The following is a 14,651-nucleotide window of genomic DNA, read 5'->3' as shown; positions in this document are numbered from 1 at the left end:
CAAAACACTGAGTATTTAAAGCAAAGGAACCTGTTAGGGAAACGTTGCCGGTCAGCTCTAAAAGAAGAATAGTTTTTATAGGTATATTTTACAAGTATATTTCAAAATGGACGAGAAAGCATTAAGACAAATGTCGATTATTACTGTGAAAAACCGTTTGCAGAAATTAGTTATGTCACCTTTGAAGGACATATAGAAATAATGTTTTTCTTCAGCGGAATGGACGTGTTTAAAATAGTCCTCCCTTCGACAACACATTTGTCATACGAATAAAAGCTGTACTCACTGAGTACCGCAAAATAGCGCTACACCATGAAGCGGGATTCCACAGTGAGGAGCTACATCATGCTCGGATTAGGATTTTCCACACAAAAATACTGTTGTTTAAAAACTAGTGGTAGTGTATTTGTCTTGAAAATAAAAATTAAAATTGTGCCTTTAATTAGCCACTCTAGATTCAAGAATTAAAAACTTCTGTTATTTAGAGGGAAGGTACGAGTATTTGTTGTGAAGTTATATTTCAGGTATCTCTGCACTGTATAAACACTTTGTTTCCAAATGTAAGCAATATTTTGTTTGAAAAATACGAGTACATTGAAATAAATAGTAAGCTACCAGTAGGAAATAAATAGCAACTATTTCGTACAGGTGTGGAGGCAGTAATTTTTTTTCCAAGTAGCAGCTGTCTTATTAATTTACTTATTTAAATTCAGGAGGTGTTGGCGTGGATAGTGCTAAGCAATGTCGTGGTTGGTAGATTAATGTTAATACCGATTATGGTCTACAATTTGCTTTTCTTTTGTTAGTGTAAATATTGGCTCATTCTCTAATCCTGATGGTAGCTGCAGTGCACAAGGAATAACAGTTGTCACAGATCGAAATTTGTGCTTTGCACTACAAAAAAATGGTTTAAGTGGCTCTGAGCATTATGCGACTTAACTTCTGAGGTCATCAGTCGCCTAGAACTTAGAACTAATTAAACCTAACTAACCTAAGGACATCACACACATCCATGCCCGAGGCAGGAACCGAACCTGCGACCGTAGCGGTCGCTCGGCTCCAGACTGTAGCGCTCAGAACCGCACGGCCACACCGGCCGGCTCCTTTGTACTACAAACAGAAACAATGACGTTCATATATGCACAGAGTTTGCACCCTGCACATTAGGCAAACTGACGAAAATCTCAATTGTGGAAGGAAGTATTCACATAATTTGAAAGTTTAGGCGTATGTTGGTCCTTAGATGTAAAACTAGATGAAAGACTAAGGTTATGAGATGTCAGAATTGTAATATCTAACTACAGGAATTATCTCTATAATAAACGTTTTCTAATATATTATACTTCCTGTATTGATACTGTATCAGTATCGCGACTGGATTAAGCTAAAGTCACCAAATACAAACTCTTATTTTTTCTAAAAACTATACATTATGGATAAAAACGGAAGTCATTTCCTGTAAAAGCATATAAAACCTTTCACATGTGTTGTTGTCGTAAGGCATTGCCACATGTAAAAATGATAACCATCGCATTAATACACTCCTGGAAATGGAGAAAAGAACACATTGACACCGGTGTGTCAGACCTACCATACTTGCTCCGGACACTGCGAGAGGGCTCTACAAGCAATGATCACACGCACGGCACAGCGGACACACCAGGAACCGCGGTGTTGGCCGTCGAATGGCGCTAGCTGCGCAGCATTTGTGCACCGCCGCCGTCAGTGTCAGCCAGTTTGCCGAGGCATACGGAGCTCCATCGCAGTCTTTAACACTGGTAGCATGCCGCGACAGCGTGGACGTGAACCGTATGTGCAGTTGACGGACTTTGAGCGAGGGCGTATAGTGGGCATGCGGGAGGCCGGGTGGACGTACCGCCGAATTGCTCAACACGTGGGGCGTGAGGTCTCCACAGTACATCGATGTTGTCTCCAGTGGTCGGCGGAAGGTGCACGTGCCCGTCGACCTGGGACCGGACCGCAGCGACGCACGGATGCACGCCAAGACCGTAGGATCCTACGCAGTGCCGTAGGGGACCGCACCGCCACTTCCCAGCAAATTAGGGACACTGTTGCTCCTGGGGTATCGGCGAGGACCATTCGCAACCGTCTCCATGAAGCTGGGCTACGGTCCCGCACACCGTTAGGCCGTCTTCCACTCACGCCCCAACATCGTGCAGCCCGCCTCCAGTGGTGTCGCGACAGGCGTGAATGGAGGGACGAATGGAGACGTGTCGTCTTCAGCGATGAGAGTCGCTTCTGCCTTGGTGCCAATGATGGTCGTATGCGTGTTTGGCGCCGTGCAGGTGAGCGCCACAATCAGGACTGCATACGACCGAGGCACACAGGGCCAACACCCGGCATCATGGTGTGGGGAGCGATCTCCTACACTGGCCGTACACCACTGGTGATCGTCGAGGGGACACTGAATAGTGCACGGTACATCCAAACCGTCATCGAACCCATCGTTCTACCATTCCTAGACCGGCAAGGGAACTTGCTGTTCCAACAGGACAATGCACGTCCGCATGTATCCCGTGCCACCCAACGTGCTCTAGAAGGTGTAAGTCAACTACCCTGGCCAGCAAGATCTCCGGATCTGTCCCCCATTGAGCATGTTTGGGACTGGATGAAGCGTCGTCTCACGCGGTCTGCACGTCCAGCACGAACGCTGGTCCAACTGAGGCGCCAGGTGGAAATGGCATGGCAAGCCGTTCCACAGGACTACATCCAGCATCTCTACGATCGTCTCCATGGGAGAATAGCAGCCTGCATTGCTGCGAAAGGTGGATATACACTGTACTAGTGCCGACATTGTGCATGCTCTGTTGCCTGTGTCTATGTGCCTGTGGTTCTGTCAGTGTGATCATGTGATGTATCTGACCCCAGGAATGTGTCAATAAAGTTTCCCCTTCCTGGGACAATGAATTCACGGTGTTCTTATTTCAATTTCCAGGAGTGTATTAGGAGTACTACCAAATACGTGTCGCAACGATTTCGTTCATTTAAGAAGAATCATGAGGTCAGCGCTATTTACCGTTCGCAATTTGTTCATGGTATGATGGATCCAGTGGTTGTTTGCACAAAAAGAGGCACTTTGGCGATATATCTTCACAAGTCTTTATAACTAAATGGGAATGAACGTGCAGAAGGATGAGAATGCTCAGCATTTATTATGCCGTCGCATAAGCGATGGCTTCCGCAAATTTGGTATGAAACGCCATTACAATGCCATGCAGAAATAATTTTAAGATAAAGCTGAAAATGGAAGAGCAAAAAATTACAACGGTCGATAGGCGGGATTCATGACCGTGTACGTCGAAAAGTACTTGGTGCTGAGCACTGAGTACGTGAAGAAATTGCTGGTACGAATACTAAAGTTTGTGAAGTCGCAAACATTGTTCACTTTCAACGGTTTACGATGGAACTGAACGTAGAGCATGGAGATTCAATATAATAGTTCAAAGTACGTCGGGTATATCGAGGGCCATGCCTGGAACAATTTTTCGATATAAAACCAGCTGTTGAATTTTGAGGGAAAAGGACTGCAGAAACGAAAGTTATAACATCCGGAATGGATTGGAGAGCTCGCATTTTAAGTGAATTTTACTGCACACTGCCCACAGTAAGACACTGCAAGGTGAGAAACAACTTATTTCCGATTTGATGGGAATGCGTTTAAAAACAAAATCGCATTGCAGAAGGGACAAATTCTGACAAACACAGTCCAATTCTGTAAGCTCATTGGTGTTATAAAAAACGCAACGTTCGAGGAATTCACTGTGGCCTTTAAAGAATTACAAATATAGTTTTCTAAACTTTTGAGAATAATCCGACTGTTACTTTTGTTTTCAAGACGCTTTACATTCCGTTTCTCGCTTCATTTGAAAGTGCCACTGTGCATATGCAGATATAACTGATTGATCTGCAATTTAATTCCCGTTTTAAAGACAAATACCTTTACGTGAAAACTGTCCAGGACATATACATTGCTTCCCTCATGTTTCTCCAAAATGAGGTTACAGAAGAGCTAGAATATTTCGATTACATATGTGTATGATGGATCTTTTTTCGATTACGAAACTAAACAAGTGACGATTACGTGGCAAACTGAGTGCGAAAATCTGTGAAATTGTCTGCGTGTGTCCGTATGCTGACAGTTTGTACCAGGCAAAAAATATATTACGCCTTCAAGGCGCCAAAAGTAATTAAATAATAGTGAAAATTTGTTGCATTTGTGATGTATGTTTTTGTGTAAATGTGAACTATAAAACCACATCGTATGCACTGCGACTGCATTGCCATTTAAATGCAGCACGTTTGCAGTTTTCCCCTCTTCTGTCCCCTCACGCAGAGGCAGTCTGCCAGGCAGGCTGAGCGGTGCCACAGAATGGGTTGCGAGCCACATTTTCGGCTGCTCGTGTTTTACTTTAAGGGAACCATCACAACGGTAACAACGATACCTGAAATTCTCTGTGAAAACAAGGGAAATATTTATGGAAACACTGAAATTTTGAAGGAAACTTAGTGCAGATATGTGTCTCCTATACTATGTGATGGCAGTGTATAAAGACAATAATCGTGCAATGAGTAAGCACGAAATTCTACAGATACGTAATCCCATCTCCGACGATGCAAATTCGATTAATCAATCTTTATACTACTTTAGTGTGCCTGTAAATCACTATCACATTAATAAATGACTCGGCCGTATATGGGGCATAGACAACACCTAATTCCTTGAAAATCTCATGAATAATACACGAAAAACGCGCTTGAAAATCGGAATCATTTCCCTAAACATGTCATGCCGACAATGGCATTATGTCCATCGCATCTCACAACCTACCGAGCTGTTCCAAGTATCATCAAGCTCATTTTCTCTGTTGTGTCTGCAGATATTTGTAGTTTCGTCTTTGTACTGTTTAGCTAGAGTCGACCCAAACGAATGCTGTACATCACGACTTTGATGCAACATCCATTGTTGCTGGAAAGTGTGCGTATGTTTCCCATTATGAACAAAATTGTTTTTAAAGCTGAATTTTCAGTTGGCCCAGAAGAAGTCCACTGTAACCGTGGCCGAAACATGGAAACGCTATACGATACTCAGAAAGCTTCTCTGTCAACTGGCTCTGGCTGCAGACGCTTACTATGTTATACTGAATTTTAAGAGTTTGTTCGATAGCCCAATCTAGTGTGATATTCGTTTGGCCAATATGTATCAACAGCGACGTTAAAGCACCATATTTAGGTCCTCTGACTCTACATGGGACACTTCTTCTAAGATCTGGTCGTAGAATGTTGGCCCATATTTTGCAGGACGCAACCTTGATAGGTTTCAGGAGACACTTGGAATGAAATGTTCATGAACTTCCTGTAAATTGTGGACGCAAGGCACAGCCCAATAGCGTCATACATGCGTGCAGGCCATACGCATTTTGCAGCTAAGAAACAGGACACGTAATGCCTCAATTACTAAGTTTCAATATCAACCATCCACTCAATTTAAAGTACTTATCAAGACCACCATCCGCGCATACACACATCCTTAATGTAATTGGTTCAAATGGCTCCGACAAGGGAACCTCCCCATCGCACCCCCCTCAGATTTAGTTATAAGTTGGCACAGTGGATAGGCCTTGAAAAACTGAACACAGATCAATTGAGAAAACAGGAAGAAGTTGTGTGGAACTGTGAAAAAATAAGCAAAATATACAAACTGAGTAGTTCATGGGAAGATAGGCAACATCAAGGAGACTGGGACCGCAGGAGCGCCGTGGTCTCGTGGTGACGTGAGCAGCTGCGGAACGAAAGGTCCTTGGTTCAAATCTTCCATCAGGTGAAAACTTTAATTTTTTATTTTCAGTTTATGTGACAAACTCTTATGTTTTCATCACTTTTTTAGGAGTGATTATCACATCCACAAGAAAACCTAAATCGGGCAAGGTAGAAGAATCTTTTTACCCATTCGCCAAATGTACAAGTTAGGTGGGTCGACAACATATTCCTGTCATGTGACGCACATGCCGTCACCAGTGTCGTATAGAATATATCAGATGTGTTTTCCTGTGGAGGAATCGGTTGACCTATGACCTTGCGATCAAATGTTTTCGGTTCCGATTGGAGAGGCACGTCCTTTCGTCTATTAATCGCACTGTTTTGCGATGCGGTCGCAAAACACAGACACAGACACTAAACTTATTATAGTGAACAGAGACGTCAATGAACGAACGGACAGATAATAACTATGCAAAAATAAAGAAAGTAAAATTTTCACTCGTGGGAAGACTTGAACCAAGGACCTCTCATTTAGCAGCTGCTCACGCTACCATGGGACCACGGCGCTCCTGAGCTCATGTTCTCCTTGATGTTGCCTATGTGGCCCATGGACTACTCAGTTTGTATATTTTGCTTATTTTTTCACAGTTCCACACAACTTCTTCCCGTTTTCTCAATCGATCTGTGTTCAGTTTATCAAGGCCTATCCACTGTGCCTAGTTATAGCTAAATCTGAGGGGGGTGCGATGGGGAGGTTCCCTTGTGAGCACTATGGGACTTAACTTGTGAGGTCATCAGTCCCCTAGAACTTAGAACTACTTAAACCTAACTAACCTAAGGACATCACACACATCCATACCCGAGGCAGGATTCGAACCTGCGACCGTAGAGGTCGCGCGGATCCAGACTGAGCGCCTAGAACCGCTCGGCCACTCCGGCCGGCAACGTAATTGGAATCCACTGCTACAATAAGAGATAAATCGCAATACGACCGCTGTGGTTTGAGTTCCACGTTACGTTACACATACTGCTCAATGTGAATGACTGCACAACTTCGGTAGTCAACAGTTGTGGCAATATTGGTTTGGTAACCTCATATGCTACGGCAATCGGTTTCTAATTGTCCTGAGGCCAAAATCCGCATGAAAAGCAAAGTGACATCAGTTTTTAATTGTCCTGGGACCAAAAACTGCATAAAAAGAGATCGGTTTCTAATTGTCAGGAGATTGGAGTAACACATGTTCAATATGCTGTCCACCGTTTTCTGGCACAAGCTGAAATCCAGAAACAGCATATTTCAAAACAGAGCGGAATGTCATTGGTGGGGGGGGGGGTATCTGGGTCACGTTCGTAATGCTTTGCGCAATGCGTGCCTCCAGTTCGGTTACGTTAGTAGTTGGAGCACTGAACACAACATCTTTCAGATAACCCCACAACCAGAAGCCACATGAATTAAGATCAGGTGTACTGGATCGCCAGGCGTACGAAAATGGCGGCTGATACTCGCAGCTTTTCCGAAATGCCTCTCCAGCAGTGCCTCACTGGCTGTGCAATGTGGATAGGAGCGCCATCTTGCATAAAAATGATCCTACCCACACAACCACGCTGTTGAAGGTTCGGAATGACGTTGGTGAGCAAAATACTGTCATAACGTTTACAAGTGAGGGTATAGGTAACGGGACCGGTAGGCACCACACTGTCACCTTGACTGATTGAAGTGGTAGTAATTGATGTGCGTGCGGATTTTCCTTTGCCCATATTCTGTAATTCTGCATGTCCTTGGAAAAGAAAATGGGCTTCGTCTGTCCACAGAATTGTCCATGGCCATTCACGGTCCGCTTCCATGTGAGCAAGAAATTCCAGAGCGAACGTTTATCTTGCTGGCAGGTCATCAGGAAGTAGCTCCTGAACCAGGATGTTTCGTAGGATCTGATGCACTATACTCGTAGACTGTCAGGGAATTCCCTGAGCTTTGCTCACCACGGCTCAATCCCCCCCCCCCCTCTTCCAATGCTGACTTGCTTCCTCCCTCTGCCACATTGGACTTCAAAAGAACCTGTCTGTTTGAATTTTGCTTCCTTCTTCTACCACATTGAACTTTTTCGAATTTTGCAGTCATTTTCTCCAAACCCTTACCAGATGTCGGACCAATGCCTGTTTGTCATACTTTACTCGCAATCGGGAGGTCGACGTTTCAAGCATGCGTTCAGCCATCCTGATTTAGTTTTCCCGTGATTTCCCTAAAATGTTTCAGGCAAATGCCGTGATGGTTCCTCTGAGAGAGCACGGCTGACTTCCTGCCCAAACACGACGGGACCGATGACCTCGCTGTTTGGGTTCCTTCCCTAAATCAACCAAACAATCAACCTCTTTTTATCTTCAGAATTTCTGCAGGGCTACTGACGAACAGTCGCAATTCTTGCAAAAGAGCTTTACCAGCAGCACACGATCCTTCACGGAGACAGTCATGCTGGGCGTTTTGGATGCAAACTGAGAAGTAGCCGTGTGCAGCGTATCTCTTGGTGTGCATATTCTGACCCTTACAGAGCTATCTATTGGTAAAATTTTCGATTCTTTTTCCCTGTAGCTTATCCCCCTGCTGTTCAAATTTTGACGTTATTCTGAGCAGTGATTCTCTTCCTACAACGTTTTGGAAATGGAATTTTAATTATGGATGCTACGAGGTCGCGCAAGGATTGACGGACTGCCCCGGCGGTTCGTCTAGAGATGGAGTCCAGTGACAGGTGTGGGTTGGTGGCGCAGTACCAGGGCGTCGTTGCAGATGCCTGCGCATCTTGCTCCCAATGCCTGGGAGCGAACTTATCGGAAAGGTTGCTAAAGTGTAAAATTGGGTAGGAAGTCTGGCAACAATGGAGAGTGTCTTAGAAGGTAAATAGCGCCATTACTACTACTGCTGGCGAATTATTACATGAAACGTAAAAGTTTGCGACTATACTCTAACTAAATTACCAATATCGGCTAAGTATGATGCCCATTATTTATTTGTTCACACAACAACGCAACCTCTGATTCAAAGCTATCCACAAGGAGGTACATATTGTTTATAGTACATTCTCTGTTAACGATGATTGGCTTTGTTGACTCATTTAGCCCCAGTTTGGCAGTTCCAGAAGAAAAACTTCTGCCCAAACCTGTCAACATTGGAGCTGTCTTGCCTGAGGTGAACAGATACGCATCGCTCGAGGTATCTTCTTCTGCAGGAGTTGGACTACAGCAGCAAACCAGCAGGTCAGCTTTCCACAGAAGGTATGATTGTACTAGGGCGAGGGACTCTAGCTGATTTGATGCCACAGATTTACATGTGTCAACGGTGCGCCCATAGACTGTCGTTGGGTTCCTCCTAAAGCTGTTACACGTATGTGGAGCTGGCTTTTGCCCAAAGTAATCTGACTCATTCAGTTCCGTTGTGCGTTGTGTCGCGACAGTCACCAGCTGCAGTGCAGCCTTAAGAACAGTTCCCTACCTCTTTTTTTTCGTATGGCTTGGGCCCTCCGTCGGGCAGACCATTCGCCGGGAGACAGTCTTTCAATTTGACTCCACTTCGGCGACCTGCAGTCGATGAGGATGGTGATGAGGACAGCACAACACCCAGTCCCTGGGCGGAGAAAATTCCCCGACCCACCTGGGAATCGAAACCGGGCCCAGAGGATTGACAATCCGCCATGCTGACAATTCAGCTACCAGGGGCGGACCTTCCCTTAATACTGTTGGTGGAGTCTTGTTAATATCCTTGTTGACATTACTTATGACATTCCTAGTTAAGCTGTTTCCTTAGCTGATCTTTTGAAGATTACTCACTCTCATGAAAAGCAAGTCCTCACATTTAAGGCAGTGGTGTATTGCTGTATTCTGCATTTTGTATTTCAAGTCTGGCAAAGTTAATTTTGATTTTCAAACAGCTGTTAGTGGCTCAGAGTTCATTACTGTTAACTGAGTTCATTATTTTCTCATCACGATTTTCTCGTCATGATTTATAAGCATGTTGAATTTTCTATTTGGAGCAAATAAGGTTGCCCAGCATAAATATTTAAATTATCTCCTATACAGATGAATGCGTAACAAATCGGCTGTGAATTATTCTAACATATTGAAGCCAGTCACTCCACTTTTCCCACTCACCTTCTAATCAGAATTATATTTCATAAGAGGAAAGTATTTACCGTTAATGAGTGCCACTAATATTAACTGAGCCATGTTAAATTCTAATAACGAACAAGACTGAAAGACAGTGGTTGGGAGCTTACCGAGAACATCCTGCTGCGGCAGCCACTTGCTGATCATCACATTGTCTGGTTGTCCAGGCAACGAGTCGTTCTCCCACTTCCAGAGGACTCGCTGTGGGACCTCACGAAACGCATCCAGGAAGGCCTGGACTTTATCCCACGGCAAGGCATTGCTCTTCACGTTGGATCCGAGGCTTAGGTAGATCACTCCATTCGCTGCCCCATCCATAAACTCTTGAATGCGCTGAAAAAATGAAAATAGCGAACTATGTTTAATATAAAATGTTGTTATAGGCTTCTTTATCTGTGTGACGAAAGAAGTGAAACACCCATAAAAAATTTTAGATGTCAATGTAACATCGTAGAGTTGCATACCATCGGCGGGTATGTAGCCGATTGGAGTTCCAGTTCTCTGTGACAGTTACAACGACCACCAGACTGCATTCATGTTGTTCGTCTTTAGTTTTGTTGCCAGGCCTGTCTGGATACATAAGAGGCATTAACTGCGTGAGATACTGAATGCTCACTGTGAAGGACAGGGAGATGCAGCGTACTCGCTTGAAACAGCATTATCACTTCCCGGACGGCCTCGGTTTGAGTCTCCATTCGACTGGGTAGTAGATGGTTCAAAAATGGTTCAAATGGTGTAAGTAGGCTGTTTAGGTGTTTATGTTGGTAACACCACGTAGCGCTCTGTATGAAAATCACTGACTGTGCTGTGTGCAGTCTGCGGCTGATTTGCATTGTTGGAATATTTGCTATTGTAGTGTTGGGCAGTTGGATGTGAACAGCGCGTAGCGTTGCGCAGTTGGAGGTGAGCCGCCAGCAGCGGTGGATGTGGGGAGAGAGATGATCTGGACGTGTGTCCGTCAGAAAAAGGAAATTTGTAAGACTGGATGTCATGAACTGATATATATATATATATATATATATATATATATATATATATATATATATATATATATATATATATATATAATGACTTTTTAACACTAATAAGGTAAATACATTGTTTGTTCTCTATTAAAACCTTTCCCTTTCATTTGATAAGTATGCCTATCAGTAGTTAGTGCCTTCAGTAGTTAGAATCTTTTACTTAGCTGGCAGTATTGGCGCTCGCTGTATTGCAGTAGTTCGAGTAACAAAGATTTTTGTGACGTAAGTGATTCATGAAAGGTATAGGTTATTGTTAGTCACGGCCATTCTTTTGTAGGGATTATTGAAAGTCAGATTGCGTTGGCGCTAAAAATATTGGGTGTCAGTTTAGTGATGATCAGCATAAGTAAAGAGAGAAATGTCTGAGTACGTTCAGTTTTGCTCCCCTGTTTGAAAATCAAATAATATAACAGGTTTACCAGCACAGTAATTCATAAATTTTTCTAAGGGGATGTTTCAATGGCTCTGAGGACTATGAGACTTGACATCTGAGGTCATCAGTCCCCAAGAACTTAGAACTACTTAAACCTAACTAACCTAAGTACATCACACACATCCATACCCAAGGCAGGATTCGAACCTGCGACCGTAGCAGTCGCACGGTTCAGGACTGAAGCGCCTAGAACCGCTCGGTCAAATTGGGTAGTGGAATCGTGCGACATCCATTTTTGTGAAGCGTTCGGATGTGACAGCCGCCTGATGTTGGAGTGCATGCGAACGTGATGGCAAGCATTCTCGTGGTGAAGGTTCGATTCGAACACTTCTGGCCACGGCAAGGGGATATCGCCATATTGTGCACCAAGCACATCATAACCCCTTCACACCTGAACTTTACATCTAGGAACAAGTAGTGAACACTTTGCAACATTGTAAGTCATCCTGGACCATTGTTCAGAGGCTAGCAGTAAGCGGGCTAGGAAACCAGTTCCCATGCACAGTCCGAGCAGTTCTAGGCGCTACAGTCTGGAACCGCGCGACTGTTACAGTCGCAGGTTCGAATCCTGTCTCGGGCATGGATGTGTGTGATGTCCTTAGGTTAGTTAGGTTTAAGTAGTTCTAAGTTCTAGGGGACTGATGACTTCAGAAGTTAAGTCCCATAGTGCTCAGAGCCATTTGAACCATTTTTGAATCCTTGCACAGGCTACCGTTAACAGCATAGCACAAACTGTTGCCTATGGAGTAGTGCTGTGATTACAAAGCACAGACTGCTGATGAATGGCGCCACATTGTGTTCAGTTATGAATCGCAGTTATGCACTACTGTGGATTACCATTGGCTGCGATCATGGCGGCGGCCTTGAGAGAGGTTTTGGAGGGGCACAGCGGTGTTACTCCTGGTTTCATTATGTGGGGAACCATAGGGGGTGAATTGACTTCAGGTCATGGCTGGTAGTAACTGAGCACAATGGTACCACACGGATACCCTGCATTATCATGTGTTGCTTCTCAAGGGACAATACCGTAGTGTCATTTTTGAACGTAACAGTGATGGTCCCACGTTGCACTCATCTCTATGAACCGTTTCGTGTTGCTGTGGTACTCCCATGACAATCAAGAAACCCAGATATGTCACTGACAGAACATGTGTGGGACCAGCGTGGATGTCAACTCCGTCCCAGCTGAAGTAACCGCGATATCTAGGACTAGTTACAACAATTGGGGACCATATTTCCTCAGGAAAGGGTTGTATGACATCATTCCCAACCGCATCAGTGCAAGCAACCAGGCCAGAGTGGGGTGCAACATCTTTCTGAGGAATGGGCTCATCCTGGCACGTTCTTTGTAAAATGTAAGTCTGCAGGCTTTCGTGGCCATTGTCACTTAAGTTAAAATCTTCTGGGGTGTTAGGTCGTGTCATATTTCCTCTAAAATAATCGACGTTTCGACCCCTCTGCTTGTATCTTCTTCAGGATCTTCCGGTGTCCACTATTGCTAGAACACTGTCAGAGACCAGTGTCGCGTTCTCTTATAAAGGGAATTTTCCCCGCGTTTGTGCTGGAGAAGTGGGAGTATTGGTTAAGATTCTTGTGGATTCTGTTGGTGGGCCATCGTCATGGGCTAATATTCCCGAGCTGATGCAGAAGAAGGCACTCTATTGGCTATACTCTTGTATGACGAGAAACCGCCTTCTCACTCTGTTACGTTACCATTCATTCTGGGGTCACTGACCGCATTGGCAGAATTATAAAAAAATGAAATCCAATATTTCTTTAGTCAAAACAAAATAAAAGATTTTTTTCCGACGAAAAACGGATGCACCTGATTGCCTCCACAATGCAGGCGTCTATCAAGTGACATGTGGCTGTGGCTAAGTGTATACAGGTGAAACGGGAAGAACAGTTAAAGAACGCATTAAAGAACACGAACGGCACACGCGGCTAAAACAAAATGTAAAATCGGAAATAGCGGAACATCGATTTTAATAACGTACGTGTGCTGGCTAAAGAAACAAATATTTATAGAAGAAAGGTCCCAGAAGCGGTTGAAATTTCTGAGAACACGTGTTATTTCAATACAGAGGACGCTTACAGGCTTCCAGCATCGTGGCTCCCTGCCATCAAGGAAGTTAATATGCGGGCGTGGTGTGCGAACAACATAAACAGCGCGCTGCATGTCACCTCGGCAGACAATAGTATTTTGGGTAAACATTCCGCCTCTCTTGCTCCGTCCGTTTCGCATCTAGCCAATGATGACGGCTAACCAATAGCAGTAGGAGGAATTTCAAACAATAACCCTTCTCCAGCGTAAGTGTATAATAGTACCTTTCTATCTAATGACGATGGGCCACCAATAGTATCAAGAGTTTAGCCAATAAGGACCCTTCTTTTGCATCAGCGCGGGAATATTAGCCTATGACAATGACCCACCAATGGCAGCCACAAAGATTTTAACTAGTACTCCCACTTCTCCAGGACTAACGCGGGAAAACTACCCTTTATAAGAGAAAGCGACACTGGTCTCTGACAGTGTTCTAGCAATAGTGGACACCGGAAGATCCTGAAGAAAATCCCAGCAGAGGGGTCGAAACGTCGATTACGTTACAGGAAATATGACTTGGCCAAACACCCCAGAAGAATTTAACTTTACTTTCCTTGTAGCTTTGAAGTCACTGCAATAATACCCTCTCAACCTGGGAAGTTTCATTTCATTCCCCCCCCCCCCCCCCCCTCCCCTTCTGGGAGCTTCACTTTTTTGTCAAGCAGGGAATATGTACATTTATATTCCGCACGGCGCTGAGAAACTTTTGGTTGAGTGCACATCTAATTGCATCAGGTGCTAAGAGTTTCTTCCGTAACATTATTGACGTACGGATGGATGGATGGAGGAACAGTACCTTACATGTGCCTGTGGAAGGTATTATTGGTCTGGTTTTGGCTTTACGGTCATTACGAACGCATAATATTAGGACCTTAGCGACATTCGTATCATGTATTTCAAAATACCTTCCAGACATTTTTAAGTAGTTTATTGCCAAAAATTAGTTATCTTTCTTCGAATATGCCCATGAAGTCTAAATACCCAGGTACGTTGACGGACGTCATCGTTCTGTTGCAAGACACTACCCGCCCACATGCTGCCAAGCTTTTTTCGATTACGATGCAAAAGTTTCGCTGGGAATATCCTCCACACAGTCCCGATCTCTCTCGATGCGAGCCGCGCGGGATTAGCCAAGCGGTCTTAAGCCGCTGCAGTC

General features: G+C 44.3%; 1 protein-coding gene across 1 annotated transcript in view; it reads right to left on the bottom strand.

The window, feature by feature from the left end:
• Nucleotides 1–14,651, bottom strand: part of LOC126237287 (UDP-glucosyltransferase 2-like) — a 115,657-nt gene that overhangs the window by 50,057 nt on the left and 50,949 nt on the right. Inside the window, exon 5 of the mRNA XM_049947233.1 lies at nucleotides 10,044–10,266. Within this exon, the coding sequence (XP_049803190.1) occupies nucleotides 10,044–10,266 (223 nt within the window). The remainder of the gene's footprint in view (nucleotides 1–10,043; nucleotides 10,267–14,651) is intronic.

Source organism: Schistocerca nitens, chromosome 2, assembly GCF_023898315.1.
Source record: "Schistocerca nitens isolate TAMUIC-IGC-003100 chromosome 2, iqSchNite1.1, whole genome shotgun sequence".
Taxonomy (NCBI): domain Eukaryota; kingdom Metazoa; phylum Arthropoda; class Insecta; order Orthoptera; family Acrididae; genus Schistocerca; species Schistocerca nitens.
The sequence above is the reverse complement of the archived record's forward strand: the minus strand, read 5'-3'. Positions and strand labels throughout refer to the sequence as shown.